At 50.4% G+C, this 17,965-nt stretch overlaps 1 protein-coding gene across 2 annotated transcripts in view; it reads right to left on the minus strand.

The window, feature by feature from the left end:
* The window catches only part of SLCO2A1 (solute carrier organic anion transporter family member 2A1), an 89,809-nt gene that overhangs the window by 18,317 nt on the left and 53,527 nt on the right, over positions 1-17,965 (minus strand). For both annotated transcript variants that reach the window (XM_070376100.1, XM_070376097.1), the window contains exons 4-6: positions 3,312-3,539; positions 2,177-2,275; positions 208-344 (exon numbers count right to left, since the gene is read on the minus strand). In XM_070376100.1, the coding sequence (XP_070232201.1) occupies positions 208-344; positions 2,177-2,275; positions 3,312-3,539 (464 nt within the window). The remainder of the gene's footprint in view (positions 1-207; positions 345-2,176; positions 2,276-3,311; positions 3,540-17,965) is intronic.

Consider the following 17,965-nt stretch of genomic DNA (forward strand, 5'->3'; position numbering starts at 1 on the left):
GTTTGATCCCTGAGTCAGGAAGATCCCCTGGAGAAGGAAATGGCAAACCACTCCAGTATTCTTGCTGTAAAATTCCATGGATAGAGGAGCCTGGCAGGCTGTAGTCCATGGGGTCTCAAAAAGTCAGACAGGACTAAATGACTGACACAGTACCTCCTTTTAGGAAACTCTTATAATAGGTAGAATTGTGGGTTCTCAGAAGCTTACCTCCATTTTTGTGGGTATTGCTCGAGGAAAGAAGAAGAAGGGGAAAGAAGTGACAACCAAGCAGGCAGAGGAAATGAGCAGGCCCAACCACCAGGCTCCTATCCATCGGGGGTCTCCAGGGCTCAAGTTAACCGAAGCTGAAGAGAAAGCACAGGACACAAGTATTTGTTGGATGAATGCATGATCTCACTTTACTCATCAAGGGAACTAGCACCTTGGTCAAGACAACATCCTCTCTCTCTTCCCAGAGAACAGAGGCCTGTGGGAGGATCAGCGAGGTTAACCTTGCCCTGCAAGCACCATTTCATTGGCCAGTTTCAAACCCATGCATTCTTGGTTTCCAGACCTGCACTCTTAATAACTGAGTGCTCTGCCTCCCACTTTTGTTAACCCCTAAAGAAGGAGGCCTCGCAGTTCTTAGAAACTCAAAAAACCACCATGAACAGAGTAGGCTCTTGGGTAAGCAGATGCTTTCTCCTGTGCAGTCTCCCATCCACACCCAAGGGTCTGCTGTTGTGTTTCTCTTTGTAAATAAAGAAGCCACATGGGCATGCAGGGAGGGAGAAGAGGGAGAACACTGTCCTGGGCCCTGTCCCTGGTGGACTGGGAGCTCAGGGGCCGGTCTCTTTGGGTAATGAAGAGCTAGGACCCAGCTCAGGAAGTGCCAATGAAGGGCAAGCATGGCTTGACCCCGAGCAGACAGCTCCTCCAGCTTTGCCCTTTGATTTGAAGTACAGGTGGATGACACTGAGCAGATGACACTGTGGTCTGACAGTCCCAAGGTCAGGAGTCTGTGGTGTCTGGCAGCATGATTGCCCACATTCTTTGTGAGACAGGCAGGCTCTGATCTGAGTGCCTGGCACTTGGGGTGGGGATGTTATTTCTGAGGGTCTGGCAGACCTGCCTTCCAGCCACATCAGGCCTGCGGGAATTTACATACCACGCACACACTCCCCGTGCATTCCCTGTCTTGACTTTGTCCAGATGGTTTCCTCTACCTGGGAAGGCCTCTGCCACCAGCCACCACCAGCTGTGGGATTTCCACTCACATGGGATGGAGACACGCATCATCTCCCTGGGAGGCCCTCCCTCATCACCTCATGCAGAAGCACTTTTCTGGCCTTGGAACTGCCAAAGCACTTTGCCTGTCCCTCTGTTAGGTGCTGGCCCTCTCTGCCTTGCAGGAGGCTGGGGGTGTCAGGCAGGCTTACAACAGCCATATGCCCTTGTAGGATTCATCCCGGGGTCGGCTCCCTGAATGGTTAACTCAGTACATGTGCTCTTGTCTGTGGATTGTATTTTCTCATCCTGAGATAGAGAGGCTTAATCCATATCATTTTGTTAATAGCTGACTTCTGTCAGCCTCAGTATATATCGGCCATTTTTAAACATCACAGCAACTTTATTTCACTATCATTGGCCCCATTTTACAGATGAGGAACTGAGGCATAGGAAGATGAAGGTTTGTGCCCAAGATCAGTAGAGGTGGTAGAATTCAGCTAGTAGAGGTGGATCCAGGATGAGACACAGGTTCCCTGCTATCTGTGTCCACATGGTTAAACTCTGTTACACGCTTCTGGGTGGGAGTCATAAGCCATGTGTATATTTCACATACTGCTTCTTCCTTTCCCTTAAAGAAGTCTTCTCAAAATTTTTTAAACAATCAAAGAATTATAGAACATCTTAGAATCAAAGAACTATAGAGTTATTTTTAACACCATGACCTCAGAAGGCAGCTGTGATAGCAACACCTGAAGCCCTGCCCAGGTCTCAAGGTTTCCCACTGCAGAAAGTATGTTTTCTTAGGGAAGAAAGTGTGTTTTCTTCAGCGGCAACTCCCGCTCCATGATAAAGCCTGGCTCTGGAGAGAGGAGGTACATGCTGTCTGCTCTCCACTATCTGAGGCCAGCTGACAATTGCAGGTGGGAGGGAGGGAGTGGGGAGCGAGGGAGCCCTGGCACACACTCACCTGTGTCCACCCTGCCATAGTCTACAAAGATCTGCAGCATGACCGAGCCCAGCAGGTACCCGAAAGCTGGTCCAAACACGGCGATGGCAAACAGGATGGCTGGAGAGGGGAGAGAGAAAGGCTGCTGAGGGGGCTGAGAGGACTGAGGGGGGCACCCAGGCTCTTTCCCTCACCGAGGGGTTCCCGGGACATTCGCCAGTCTGTCCCCTGGCCCTGACAAGTCCACACCTGTAGCATTTCCCACAGACAACGCCAGAGCCACTCGAGACCCTGGAAGGTGTGGAACCCAAGCTGCTTCTCCTCTGGCTAGATGCCAGAGCAATCTGCTTGCTGGGAGAGAAGCGGCCTCCTGGGCATTTACAGATGAAGGCCCAGGCGTGGGCTGGGGGCAAGGCTCCTTGCAGGTATGATGTGGCAGCCATGGTGGGAGCTTGTGGGCCACAGAGCCTCTGGATGTGGCCTGTCTGGTCTGGGCCCTGAGGATATGCTCAGTGTGGCTTGTTCTAAGGGAAGAATTTGGTCATTTGCTATCTATTTTGCTATCTATTTTGGGCTTCCCTGGTGGCTCAGATGGTAAAGTGTCTGTCTGCAATGTAGGAGACCCGGGTTCGATCCCTGGGTCGGGAAGATCTTCTGGAGAAGGAAATGGCAGCCCACTCCAGTACTCTTGCCTGGAAAATCCCATGGATGGAGGAGCCTGGTAGGCTACAGTCCATGAGGTTGCAAAGAGTAGGACATGACTGAGCGATGTCACTTTCACTTTATCTATTTTGCATGTTTTTCTATGAGGCCAACTTGTTCCATGGGTGGCTCAGAAGACATGTGTGCTGGCCGGTGCCTGGTCTGGAAAGCAGTGGTGCTGCTCCTGACCAGTAGCTTGACCCGATACTTGACCACGTACTGCTGGTCAAGGAGCTGCCCTGTTCCTGGCCCAGGACCAAGGGGTCATGCAGATACCCTCGGGGACTCCCACGGCTCCAGCACCCAGAGCCCGTGGGCCTCGTCCTTCTGGTGAAAAGCTGCAGCCTGGGCTGGGACTCAAACAAGGTGCGTCAGGTCCCCAGACGTCTGTATGCCTTGGCTGTGCCATGTGAGGACCCGCCCCCAACCCAAGCCCTCTTCAAGCCTGACTCACAGATGTACAGGGGCGAGTTGTTGGGCTCCGAGAAGTCATCCACGTAGGAGATCCCAAATGGCTGGATGGGCACCGTGCCGATGCCTGCCAGTAGCTGGGCGATCACCATCAGGCCCCACATGCTGCTGGTCTCCTTCTGAGAGTCCTGGGGGCTGCTGTGGCATTTGCTGGGGGGCAGGCCCTGCCAGGATTTCTGACAGAGCTCGGTCTGGAGGTGGCTGCTGTTCCCTGCAATGGGAGAGCACACACCCGTCACTGCCACCCTGGTGTCCTGCTGTGGCCTCTAAACCTGGCCTTTCTCCCAGGCCTTCTTGGAGTGGCTCTAGAAACAATGGTGAGAGGACGGGAGAGGTGGACTCCCTGCTCTAAGGGGACCTAGCCCACATTGGATGGGAGAGGCATCTTCCTCTTCTGGGGGACCATTCTTTCCCCTGTCTGGGTACTGGCAGAGGGGTGGTGTTAGTAACACGAAGCTTCGGCCCTGGAGGCAAGGCCATCCAGCGGGGAAATGGGGAGCCAAGATCCACATCCAGGCTTGTGGGCCTTCAGCGCCCCTGTGGGCAGCCTCAGGCTCAGGCCCCCAAGATGTGTTTTCTCTTTAGCAAGACAGAAGTCATTCTGTACCCCAGAAGACGGTGTTGCCTCCAGCCTGGAAGGCTCCCAGGGGTCATGACTCCCAGAATTCTCCCTCTTGGATAAGCCACACATTGGGTCACACTAAGGAGCCCTACTGCCAAAGGCATTGAACGTGCTACCCAGTCTGGCCAAGGATCAAGAATTTGGGATGCTAAAGGGATTTTGACACCCTCTGGTTCAAACCTCCTGTTCCAGATAGGGGCTGAGGCTGCACCCACAAGAAGAGCCAGGCTGCACCTACTGTGAGGGCCCCAGAGGCCCCATCGTGGCCTGTGGGCACCAGTGCCCATGGCTTTGGGGACCTGGCCAGGCTGGCCTGCTGTTCCCATGCGCTGTTTCCAATTTGGCCCACACTAAACAGACAGCACTGCCAGCTCTCCAAGGCCCTGAGGGCTCCTTTCCACGAGATGCCTTCTTTCCCAGCCTTGAAGAGGCCAATGGAAACCACTAACATCCCTGACCCTGCTCCGTGGGGTTCAGTTTCACTCTCATTTGTCCTTTCAGAGAGGACAGAGCTCCGAGCTGGGTGGACCTCAGAGTCCCGTGGAGAGGAACCATGAGGGCTGTGGACAAGATCTGTCCATCCTCCTCGACTCTGCCTGGTGCTGTTGAGCTCAGGGCTGCTCTGGGCGGTGGGGCTGGTGAGGGGTCTGCCCTCCTCATCTCATCTCCCCTCCTCTTCACCAGACACACATGCTTCATCCAGCCAGGCCTCCCCATCTCCCTTCCTCTTCACTGGAGTTTGTGTTGAACACGTGTGAAAACTGCTGGCTTGGGGGTCCCCTCATCAATCAGGGAGGCCTGCTCAGTAAAAGCAAAGGAGGCCAAGATGTCATCTGGTCAAGGTCGTCCAGACCTGATAGTAGCTGCATGCAAGGAAGCTCTGTGCACCCAGCCTAGCACCCAGCCCCTTTGGTTAGTGTCCCTCCATCCCACCCATTATCCTGCCTTTCAGTGCAGGGTATGGGGTTTGGGTAGAGTGGTCCAACCACAAGGGTAGGTGGGAGACAGACTCTTAGAGGGAGGTAGCTTTGCTGACATGGGAAGGAAGCTATAACATCTTGTAGATTCAAAAACTACCTAGTAGTTTGGAGAAGAACATGATCCCTAATTTATAAAACTTATGTGATCTCGTTGAATATGCAGAGAAAAACTGGAAGACCATGGCTGTCCCAGGGTGATGGGATTGTGGCATCTTTGCATGCATGTGTGTTTGCCTCTGTGTACTTTCTACTTTTTCTATAAGGAACACATGATGCTTTTGAAATGAAGCAACAGTGAAAACTTTTCAATTAAAAATATTTTTCATAAAAAGTATATAGCCAAACTTTAACAATCATTCTCACTTCTTATTTCTTGGTTCCAGAGCTGTTGCCCTGGGCCTGCAGAGGTGTGCTTCACACCAGAGCCAAGTTTCTCTGACACCCATCTTCCCCGAGGCCTCTCCTTGGTGGAGTGCTGGGCTCTTCTCTGACTTACATGCTCTCCTGTAGAGACCCAAATTCCAGCACCAGAATTTTAAAACTTCCCCTTACTGCACAAGCAGACACTGCCAAGGCTGTGACGTACTTTGTGTCCTGCCTAGAGGTTACTGGCCCATCTAACTGGCTGCTTTGGGGCAGAGCTGGCATTTGAACCCATGTGTGCCTGATTCAAAGTCCTTAATGAAATCAAGTCTGAAATGGCAGCTCTGAAAAGATCCAACACAGGTTTTGCAGGGATGGGGGAGGCAGGTCTGGGGTGATTCCTCTGCTCCTCCCTAGTTACATTCAAGCACATGAGCCCTCTGATCTCTGTAGGTGGCTGGGAACCTCCTCCCAGAAAGAGGTATCCTGGGAAGGGCTGGCTGCTGGGAGTTCTGCTGAAATCCGAGACAAAGAGACAAAACAAGCAGAGTATAAAGAGTGAAGAAATTGGTTTTGGTGAAATTAGCCAAACACAGAAAGGCAAATGCTGTATGATCTCACTATACATGGAATCTAAACTAGTCAAATATATAGAAGCAGGGAGCAGATGGTGGTTGCCAGGGACCAGGGGAAGGAGAAAGGGGAGGCTATGGTGAAGAGTAAGAAGCTTCAGTTCTGTCAGAGAAGTTCTAGAGATCTGCTAGATGGCATAGTGCCTATAGATAACAATACCACACTGTAGACTCAACATTTACTTACAGGGTAGATCTTAAGTGTTCTTAACACACACACACACACAATAATAATTATTATTATTAAAGGAAATTTGGGGACATGATGGATATGCTTTGACGGTGATGACAATTTCATGGGTGTATACTTAAACTCATTAAGTTTTATATATTAATATGTATAGCACTTTACGTGTCAATCACATCTCAATAAAGGCATTTTTTTTAAAGAAAGAAAAATTGATTTTAGCCCTAAGTAGCTGTGTGATCTTAAGCAAGTCTCTGACCCTCTCTGAGCTTCAATTTCCCTTTAGGCAGAGACCATAATGTGGCTAGATAGGGACAGCTCCTGTGGGTCACTAAAGGGCTAGAAGGCAATAGTTCCAGAAGGGAGCAGGCATGAAAAGTCAGACCCACTGGTCAGTCAGCATGGCTGACAGATGTGCTGGCCCCCTTGTAGGAAGGCTGGTATGACCCAGCGGTGCTGCAAGGCTTGACTCTCACTTTAGTCTGGAAGCACAAAACTGTGAAATGTTCCTGCTGAGAAGGAGGAAAGCCCTTCACTGCCCTCAGGAACCCTGTCACCAACACTGCCCCATGTCCAGCTCTCAGAACCAGAGGTGTGGTTCTGGCAGACTCATGCCCACCCCCAGGAGGAGGCCCAGTTGGCCATGGACAGGCAAGACCCACAGATGTTGGAATGGCTGGATTGGGGGCCTGGGATCTGGGTCCTAGTCCTGAATCTGACTCCCTACATCTGTGACCTTGACTTTTAAAGACCTCAGAGGATTCCAGGGAAGGGGCCATGCACAGAGGTGGGTGGTTGCTGGTGAGCTCACAGCTCGCTCTGGGCCCTCAATTTGGCAGCCACTGGGACACCCCAGCTGATGAGCATTTACACACGGTGGGCTGTGCTAATCTTTAGAAAAAGACCCCACTACCCTTCTCAAGACCATTTGGACAGGTTCAGGAATGAGGCCAGAGCAGGCCGCCTGACCTGGGTGGCCTTCTAACCCAACTGGCCAGGTGCAGCTCTGTGGTCACTCAGTCGGCACACACGCCCTGCTCACCTCCTTCTGCCAATTTTGAGCTGAAGCATGTCTAAAGGACTGATAAATTAAAAAGCTGCCACCAAGTTCTCAAATGGGCATTTGTTCTTAGAAGATTCAAACAAATTTCAAGTAGATTTTGCATGAGGAAATGAGTAAAGTTTGGAGTTCCCTAAAACCATGGGCTGTTATCACTTGCAAATGTGATTGGCTAAGCTGCCTGTCCCTGTCTAGGTGTGACAAAAGCTCCCTCTCAGTGTTGTCTTATCAGCTATGGGGTGGCAGGACCAGGCCTCCCTTTTGCGCTAGGTGGCAAATGACCACACCGGGAAAGAGGTGCAAAGCACTGGCCCCTGCTCCCAGTGCAGCCACTGAAGAACCACACCCAGGCCTGTCAGCTTCCGTGGACGATGCCTGCCTCACTCTTGGCTGTTCAGTTACTTGGTCAAGTGTGACTGGGGGCAGGCACTCTGCTGGGGTGACTGAGACAAGCCCAGGAGCTGCCATTCCAAAGCCTCTGACTGCTGTGGGACACTCATCATCAAAGAAGCAACCACAATATTGTCAAAATATTGGTCAAATAAAAATCCCATTGAAATACCACTTGCCACCCTTTGAAAAACAGAAAACAAATGCTGGGCACTGCTGGTAAGAATGTAAAATAGCGCAGCCACTGTGGCAAATGGTATAGTTCTTCAAAAAGTTAAAAATTGAACTACCATATTATCCAGCATTTACACTTTGGGTAAATAGTATTTTACCCAAATACCACTCTGGGTATTTGCCCGAAAGAAATCAAAGCTGGGACTTAAAGAGATATTTGTATACCAATGTTCATAGCAAGATCATCTGCAATAGCCAAAAGGGGGAAATGATGCAAATGTCCATCAACGGATGAATGGATAAACATAATGTGACACACACATACAGTGGAATAACACTGAGCCTTATACACCTGCTCCATTGCAAATGAATGAACCTTGAAGTCAGGCTCACTGAAATGAGCCTGACACAAAACTACAAATATTGCATGATTCCATTTACATGAGGACCCTAGAATAGATAAATTCATAGAGACAGAAAGCAGAATGGTGGCTGCCAGGCAGGGGCTGGGAGGAGGAGGAAGAGGGAGTTAGTGTTTAAGGAGTACAGTTTCCGTTGGGAAAGATGCAAACGTTCTGGAGATGGATGGTAAGAATGGTTGTACAATAGCATGAAAGTGTTTAATGCCCTGAACTGGACACATTAAAATGGCAAATTTTATGTTATGTATAGTTTACCACAATAAAAAAATACAGCCTGGTATCCACTGAGTTGGGCTCCCAGGTAGCAGTAGCAGTAAAGAACCCACCTGCCAATGCAAGAGATGTGGGTTTGATTCCTGGGTTGGGAATATACCCTGGAGGAGGGCACAGCAACCCACTCCGGTATTCTTGCCTGAAGAATCCCAGGGACAGAGGAGCCTGGCAGGCTACAGTCCATGGTCACAAAGAGTCGGACACGACTAGGGCGACTAGCATGCACACTCACATCCACTGAGCTGGAAAGGAAAGTGTACAGGGAGCATGTGGGGGAGGCGCCAAACCCAGGCTCACTGGGGAGAGGATTTGGGAAGGATTCCTGGAGGACATGGGCTCTGCACTGAGAAGACTCAATAGGAAGAGACAGAAGGGAAGAGCACAGAGGTTTGGTGGGGTCAGTGTGCAAACACAACTACGGTGAGGCCTGGCCAGCCCTGGAGGGCTGCTGTGTCCCATGAAGGGGCCTGGATTATATCCTAATGAGAACCCAGAGGGTCATGATCATGAAGGGGAGATTAACCAGTGTTCAAGACCCATGTGGAAACAGTGGAATTGACCCAGCCAAGAGCTACTTGGATAGTAAAACAGGTGAGGCTGTGTGCTACGTGAGAGGCAGGCAGGGGTTGCTGGTCCAATCCACGGCTGTGAGCACAGGATTGCTCAGCCCAGGGCAGGTGTGCAGCAGATACACAAGGCCAGGCTTGTTGTATGGGAGCAGGAGCCTGAGAAACAAAGGGCCAGAGAAAAAGTGCTTCTTTTAAGAGTTCTTGTTTTTAATTTTACTGATTCTTATTATTCAACTAAAGTCATATTCATTAGAACATTGTTGCTGGCAAAATTATTTTTCTGTGAGCCATTTAACAGTGATCAAAGCTCATAAAAATGTTGACTGGCTTATTAAGCCTTTACATAGCATGTTGCACGGTGCACCAAGGCCACAAAAGTCCTCATGAAATTTCACCTAATGAAGTGTCCAGGAAGCAAAATTCTCTGGGGATCTTTTAACTGTTTTACATTAACTTTTAGAATGTTAGATTACCTGTCAGAAACTGCCTTTATTAAACATGCGCATTTTCAAAAATAATCAATCGGCCCCAGTTAAATCCAAGTCTACCGAGTTCCTCTTGGAGCATTCTGCACTCCAAATTGATTCAAGGTCTCCCAACAAACTTTCTTTTCCTTATGCCAGCCCTAAATGGGGCCACCCCTAAATGGGGCCACCCCACCCTGACCAGGCTCTGACACAGGTGAAAGGGAACGAGAAGTTCCTCCACCTGGGAGCACCACCCTCAGGAAGGGAAGCGGCAGCTGTCTGTCCCGGGGGCAGGGTGCCCTGGACCCAGGTAGAGTAGCGTGTGGTGGTGGGTGAGACCACTGCTTCCTGACTTATTGTGGAAAAGGTGTCTGCATCAGAGACAGAATGTGGGCCTTCCAAGAGCCCATGCCTGGGCCTCCCTGCAGTGGGCAGCCATGGCCAGCTCACTCTGGTGAAGACAGTCTTCTAGAAGTTAAAATATTAGGCTCTTCTCTTAAAAAGAAGACAGTGATGGAGTGACAAGACCTCGTATCAAGACCCTTTGGCAGAACTGGGGGGCTCAACTTTCTGCAGCCCACCCCCTCCTCTTCCCTGGAGCGAATTCAGGAGCTCAGCCCATGTGAAGAAGCAAGAGCAGCCTCTCTTCATTTTTTGGGCATTTCAGCAAAGGCCAGGCACCCAGTCTTCTCTACTGACTTACAGAACCTCATTGCCCTCCTCCTCCTCAGACCTGCAACTGTCAGATCCTGTGATAAGGTCAGAGAAAAGCCCACCAATTCCAGCCACAGTCTCAGGGGCTGCCTGCCTCCAACTTGAGGGGCCTGGGAAAGGGAAGGAGGGAGGTGTGTTCATTAGCTGACTGTCAGTCTATTTCCCATCTTCCCTGAGGCCCACTTCTGGAAGGCTCAAGCTTATCAGAGCACATTCTTCTTCCCACAAGACACCAGAGATCTAGCTGTGCCAGTTTTCACAGGGCTTCGAGATGCTAACTAGAAACAGGCCGGGACCTCTCCCCTCCTTCAGCTACCCCCCATACCAGCCCAGCTGCATGCCAGTCAACCCTTTGACTCACCCCACAATTTAAATACACAGAATTTCAGCTCTAATTTCTAAACAGCTCCTCCAGTTTAGAAAGAGGGGACGTAGTAGGGCTACCTTCCTGGAGCAGGACCCACAGAGATGGGCGGATCTGGGCAGACCAAGGTCTGGCCTCTTCACTGTTCAAGGACACACAGTCCAGTGTGGCCAGGCTGAGGTAGTAGGCTATCAAGGGTCTAAATAAGAATCTCTGCACAAAAATCCAGCCCTGGGGCTATGAGAGGATGCTAGAAGGTTTGAGCAACACAGGAAGGCCATGGCAGGAGCGGGCTTTCCTCTGACTAATCTTTCTTGTCATTCTAGTAGAGGAAAGAGAGAATTCTTGCCAGGAAACAGGAGGGCAGCACCTTTAGAGCTACCCATTACCTCCCCACTCAGAAGGGGGCACTGCTGGTGGGTGAGTAGGGCCAAACGAGGAGGAGGTTAGCAAGACCTCAGAAGCAGCCCATAAGAGTACAACAGAAAAAGGCAGTGGTGCTTCCGGAGAGTTTCCTGGAAGCACACCCAATGTGCCAAGCTTCACTGGACTATCAGTAAGCTCCTGGACCCTCATTCAGAATGTTCCACTCTGAAGGACCTATTTCCTCATCCTCCTAAATTCGGCTACTCAACAGTTCTTCCTGGAACTCTGGCAACACCCACCAGGAGGCCTGGAACAGGCTGTCCAAACTCATGATGGAGATCTCCAAGTCATTTATAAAGTGACCTGTTTGCAGAGCAGAAGTGGCTGGGTTCCTTGTCAATTCATCATGCCCCTGTGACAACACGTGTTCTTTTCCAACTAGACTAAGCCTCCCCTTAGACAACAATTCCTATGGGCATGTGCCTTCTGACTTTCATTTTGGGAATCTAAGAGAAAACATTAAGAGAAAAAAAATTAAGATAAAACATTCTTCTGCACCAGCAGAAATGAACAGAGTTGGGGTTGACAGCCAGAGTCACATGCTTGAGCAGTGCAAGGAATCGTATTTTGAAATCAGACAGACCAGGTTCAAATGAGAATTCTCAGAACCTTAGTCTCTTCATCTCTGAAACAGATATAGATACTAACATCGACTTTGTAATCCTCTTATTCAGATTAAAACTAATAACAGTAACAAAACCTGGGATATGGTGATTACACAATAACATCAATTTTCATTCAAAGTTTCAAGCCAGAAACTTTGAGAAATTCAGACAGATGAGAGAGATGTCAGAACTCTTGAGACAGGCATTGTTGCCCAGGTTTTTAAGACTTGGGAACTGGGTCCAGAAACCAGAAACAAGTAAGATCAGTGCTGGTCACTAGAAATGAATGGATATAATAAAGGAGTTGAGGGCAAGTGGGTTGCTTGCAAGGATTCACATCCATGCAGGGAAAGAGTGAGCTTAGGGGAGTGGAAGAAGAGGGTTCCTTTGCTCTGTTCTCAAGACTGGGTTTCCAAGGCTGAGACTGAGGCTGGACACCCTTTCCCACACAGCTTTTCAGTACTAAAGAGGCCATGGGGAAATGCCTACTTGTACTGAGAAGGCCATAACCAGCGAGGTCGGTGTGAGAGGGCAAGTCCATTATGCACAGGGTGATGCTGCAGACAAGGGGCGTGCCTCCAGCCTGTCACCCCCCTCCTGCACACCCACCTGCTCCTGAGGAACTGCCATCAGACCAGGGAAAGAGGAATTGCCTGGCTCATCTTGCATCAAAACTGTTTCTTAGTGGATAGGAAGGGAAGAAGACACACCTGAAGGAACAGGAGGGAGGCTCAGAGCCATTTAATTTTAGTATTCAAAGAGAATGCGTGCTTAATTTGCACACTCCCAATTGGGAGTGAAGCAGAATTTATTGTTCACAGATTTATTAACAGGCTGATGAGGAGCAATTTGAAGGGGAAAAAATGGGATGAGCTGAGCCAACATGAGTTCATCAAGAGCCAGTCATGCCAAACCAACCTCATTTCCTTTGTTAATGGGGCTCCGAGACCGGCAGGAAGCCGTAACACGGTGTTACTTGACTGGAGGAAGCCTTTTAACAAAGCCAGTCATGATATCCTGACTGATATACAGACTAGATGCAGACGCGTGGCTGAGCGTCCTCTGGGGAGAACGTCTCAAAGCGTGCCCGGTGCAGGCGCGGACGGGCCAGGGTGACCTGGAAGACAGTGGCTCTCGGGTCCATCGTGCAACTCAGCCCTGGGCACGGCTGAGAACAGCTGACATATTTGTGAATGACATGAATGGCCTGAGGCTGGTATCAGTGGTTAATAAGACAGTCCAAAGGTTGAAAATTCAAAATTAAGACCCAAGGTTATGAGGAGGGGCTCCAAACAAAGGGACTGAATCTAAGGGAGTCCATGGGGGCTGCTATACCAAAGGGTCACAGCCTGGGCAGCTTACAAACAGCAGAATGGTTTCTCACAGTTCTGGACACAGGAAGCCCAAAATCAGGGTGCCAGCATGCTGGGGTTCCGGTGGGAGCTGGACTGCTGACTTTCTCTTGCAATCTCACGGGGCTGAAAGAGCCAGCCAGCTCTCTAGCCTCTTCCACAGAGGCATGGACCCCACCAGGGGGCTCCACCTCCATGAGCTCCCTGCCTCCAAAAACCTGACTGTTCTTGGCTGCTTCCCCCTTTAGATCTCTGAGCCTTACTTACATTCCCTGACGGAGGCCAATCCAAGCTCTGGGTCCTGCAGTCCTTTTGTTCCCTTAGAAAAAGAGCAGGAGCTCCTCCCTGTGTCCCCTGGGGGGTCCTCAGAGGCGGCCTCGATGGTTTCTTCAAACCATAGTGCTTTGCAGGACAGGGGCTGGCACCCTACTTCTGTGGGGCCATCCCCCTGACAGTTTTCCTGGGGTGATCACAGCCTCTGGAATAGTAACCAGTCTTCCTTTCCAGTCTGAGTGTGGACTCTCCTCAGGAAACCACCTCCCTGCCTTGGGTGGGCCCAAGACAGACAGTCCACAACGGGTCCCCGAGAGGCCCTCTTCCCAGAGGAGCCAGGATGCAGGGTGCAGCCTGGCTCACAGGCGTCCCTCCCCTCCCCTCCAGACCCAAGCAGGCCTATACCCCCAGCCTCATTCCTGAGCAAGGGAAGTGATGAACAAGCCTCCAGGGGAGGCAGAGTGACGCTCAGGTCTCTACTGGGGCCTGTACTGGAGACCCAGAAGAACAAGGGTTGTGACTCTGCCACACAACAGAGGCAAGCACTCTCCGGTCAGCTGCTGGGGCTATCTCTCAGAGAGGCCCGTTCTCTGTGGCCCCAGCTCTTTTCCCGGCCATCCCCTGACAGGCAACACAGCAGCCTGGTGTTTTCTGTCGTGTCTCCACACTCATTTCTTGTCCTTCCTATACTGTGTATTGAAAATGTGTTCCACATCAAGTCTCATTAGCTTCGTTGTGCTCATCAGTTCGGGAATATTTTCCTCTCAGTTGACTTAATAACACTCATGTGTTTTGTGACTTTCCCCTCGTTGTTTTCTCTTCCTTTTCAGGTTAAATAGATCCAACTGGCCAGGCTGTGCGACCATACACCCACTTACACCCCGCAACACACACGCTGACATTTATGTAAGTGTAGGACCCCAACCCCTGCCAGGCTGCTCCCCCACGTCCATCCCTGTCTGCACCTCCACACCCATAAGACCCCCACCCTCTCCACACCTCTGGTACACACCCACCCCCCCACACACACACATGCACTTCTTCCCTTACACACCCACCTCCTCCACGTACAGCCACCTACCACCACAGAGAACAGCCTCCCTTACACACACTCCCATACACCCCCAAAACACACTCCTTCCCCACCACGTCCCTCTCACCCCATGGCCAGATGCTGCCCCTTGAACAGCCCTGAGCTCAGCATCCCTGAGCAGTTCCCTCAGTGCCAGGACCCTGCGTGGCTCTGGGGTTCAGTGCCATGGGTTCTGCTCCGGGGCTGAGCATCCTCCAGTGAAGGGGCTCAGTCACTCAGGGGCCTGAGGCTCCTGTCCCCAGGCCTTCCCACCACCCTCCTGCCACTTTTGATGAACAAGCATGGGTGAGGAGCTGGCAACTTCACAAATAGGGGACTAGAAAGCAACTCTTCCCTTTCTTTTCTTGACTGCTCCAAAAATACCATTGACTCCCCCGACCCCACAGTTCCCACAGGAAACCCCCTCCCGTGTGCATCCATTGTCTGCGAGGAGCTGACTTCCCTCTGGCCTTGGCTCAGGACCTCTCCCAGGTTACACCTACTCCTCCCAGACACTGGTTTCCGAAGACACTTCTGTCTCCCGGGGGAAATGGTCTCCTGTTGGCCTGTCTCCCACCTATCCCAACTTCTCCACGCATTCCAGAAGTGGTCTTAGAGGCTTTGGCTCGGTGGCTAGTCTTTTCTCTAAAGGCGCCAGGCATATTTCCGGACCCCACTGACATTTAGAAAATCTAAACACTCAAAAACGTCTGCATGGCCTTTTTAGAATTAGCAATTAGTTGTTAAAGGTCTCTGCGATTCCCACAATGGCTCCATCTCTAATTTGTTTTTCCTAAAACACTTTTCATTTCCCATGTCCATTTCTGGAGCAGCTCTGCTCCAAAGGGAAAGAATCAGCAGGCAACACATGATACCAGGTCCAGGGGTCACTGCTGATGAGTAAGAGATTTCACATACCACATCAAGGGCAGGCAAAGAGAAGTGTGCTGAACAGCTACTGTGGGCCAAGCACTTTATCTACACAATTTAATTTTACTTTTGCCCTTAGAACATGCTGAAAAGTGGAGAAATTATTGTTCCCACTTTACAGATTAAGAAACTGAGGCTCAGAAAGGTGAACAGCAGCTTGCTTGAGGAGACTTAGCACCTACATGGCTTAGCTGGGATTTGAAAGTCTCTGTTCTCTCTCCCCATTACCAGGTACCTCCAACTTAAGGGTCTAGGAACGGATCAGAACAGCAGCCTAAGCTTCAGGAAAGAGAAATCCTATGGCCTCACATGTGAAGGTGTGGCAAGGATATGCCCAGGAGGGGCCGTGCTCCAGCTAGAGCAGAGGACGGATGGACGGTGAGGACCAGGGAGAAGCTGCAGTCAGATACCCTAAGGATGCCCAGCCTGTTGGCCGGGAGCTGTCAGACACTCCATAGGAAGCAGGCGCTTCCTCATTTGGAACCCTTGTTTACCCAGCATAATACGTGTATTGTCCCCACCACCGCTGGTTATAAAGGCCACCACTGAATAGTTGCTGCATGTGCCAGCCACTGGGCTAAACTTAGAGCACACATCCTTCAGTCCTTGCAGCCGGGCGAGGGAGACTCCATTTTATACAGGGAGGTACTGAGACTTAGCTGCAAAGGAAGTGGCCCAAGGCCATGCTGTTAAGGGGTCTCAAAGCCCAGCTTCGGACGTAGGACTGTCCAGACGCATGTCACCCTTCAGGGTGGTGCATTTAATGAAATTCATTTGTTGTTGATGTCTTGCATAGTTCAAAACTGAAGTTCCCATAGGAATACATTTGAAGAATCATACTTCAAAATTTTCCCATGAAGTGAAACTTTATAAATATTTTTGTTTGCACATATTAGCATAGTACATGCCCTCGCTGCACTGGCACCCACAGCCTCAGCTAGGTCCCACAGTGTGGCTCCTGGGCCAAAGTCCTCCTTAGCCCGAGCCCCTGGCAACATGAAGATGCCCTGAAGGTAGCCCAGCCCTGAGCACTTCCAGCTGCTGCTCTGATCCCAGCCAGCACGAGAGGGACTGTGTCCTATTGTTGCAAATAGAATCGACACAAACAAAAACACAAGGACCTCACTCTCTTGGCCAGCTTTTCATTCCTGCAGGTTGAGAGGCAAGTCTTGTTCTTTCCTCTCTCCCTAGAGGTGGGCTAAAAGCTGGAGTGTTTGCCTAGGAGCAGGGAGGATGGTGGTGGAAAGGACCCAAGCCACCTGACCATCCCTAACAAGGGGCAGAGGGGCTGCTTTCAGAGCCCCGCCCATCTCCACCCACCCTCTTTGGTGGCTGCTCTGTGCGGAGCCATTGCCCTTGGTATGTGGCCCAGGCTAGGGGAGGCTGGGGGAGCCCGCCCTAGGCTAGGCAGGCCACCGTGTGGCGCCTGGCAGGATGCCCTCCCTGCAGCCTGGCCCCAGCGTCTGGGGCTCCCCTGCTGATTTCGTTACCCCATTCTTCTTGCCGATGGGGAAGGACTGGGATCTTGCATTGGAGCGGGCATGGCACAAGGCTTTCCGATGTGGCCAGCAAATCCTGACTCTCCTTCTGAGCTGGCCTCAGATCCTTTGTCTAGATCAAGGAGAGGGAAAGAGCTTAGACCCCTAGGCTTGGGTCTGTCTTCCTCTTGCGCCTACTTGAAGCAAGACTCAGGCTTAAACAGTCCAAACAGATCCAAGGCCACAATGAATTATAAGAAACAATTAGTTCACTGGGGACTACCATGGAGGTGGGGAAAAGAGTCCCACGGCCAGAACTCAACTAACATTTCATCATTAGACGTGGCTGTTCCTGATTCACGTTTTTCCCATTCCAGCTCTCTACCTTCCCACTGCAGGTCTCACAGCCTACCTCCCCACACCACAGGCTAGGTCTCACAGCCTACCTCCCCAGTGTAGGTCTCACAATCTACAAGGGATTCCCTCCTGGCATGGACAGTGATTCATCTCTTGGACCCCATCTGCACATATGACTAACAATAAGCCTGGTATTTAAGCAAACAGCAATCAGTTATCCCTTCAGTGCACCCCTCGGTGGCCCATCTATCCTCAGACATCTTGAATTCCAATACAGTGGACCAAGGATGAGCACTTAGGGACTGGCCTCTCACTGGCTGCTCCTCACAAAACCATTGCCACATACCACAGCCCTTAAAACAAGTGCAAATTTATCCCAAGCCAGTACATTATCACACATTTAGCTCCAAAGCAGTGGCATTCCCAGGATACCAAGTAAATGCAAATATAAAGCCACTCTTGGGGCAATTCCTACCTCGACCACAAAAAATGTCCACAGTGGGAAGAATTCCCACTATCAGTGACCCCGCCATCAAACATTACATAACAGAAAGGAAACACTCCACCATGAACAAGAACAAGCAGACACAGAACGTGGGAGGATTAGCATTCTAAAAATCTGTGCCAATAAAACAATCTGAAAGGGATTATAAAAATAGGTACATTCAAAATAACTGATGAAACTAAAATGAAAATAGGAATCATAAGGGATTATCAAGAAACCATGAAAACAGGGCAGGTAATTTGGAAAACTATTTGAAAGTTATACCAGAGAATGTACTTCAGGAAAAACAAAGTTAAATCAATAAGGGTGAGTGAAGTGCAAGAAGCAATGGTGAGCAAAGAAACCAGTAAGCTTGTGGGTAAGTAGAAATAAGTACTGAATTATTTATAAATAACAACTATAGTAATAATGACCACTGGGAG

This window comes from Bos mutus, chromosome 1 (assembly GCF_027580195.1).
Source record: "Bos mutus isolate GX-2022 chromosome 1, NWIPB_WYAK_1.1, whole genome shotgun sequence".
Classification (NCBI taxonomy): domain Eukaryota; kingdom Metazoa; phylum Chordata; class Mammalia; order Artiodactyla; family Bovidae; genus Bos; species Bos mutus.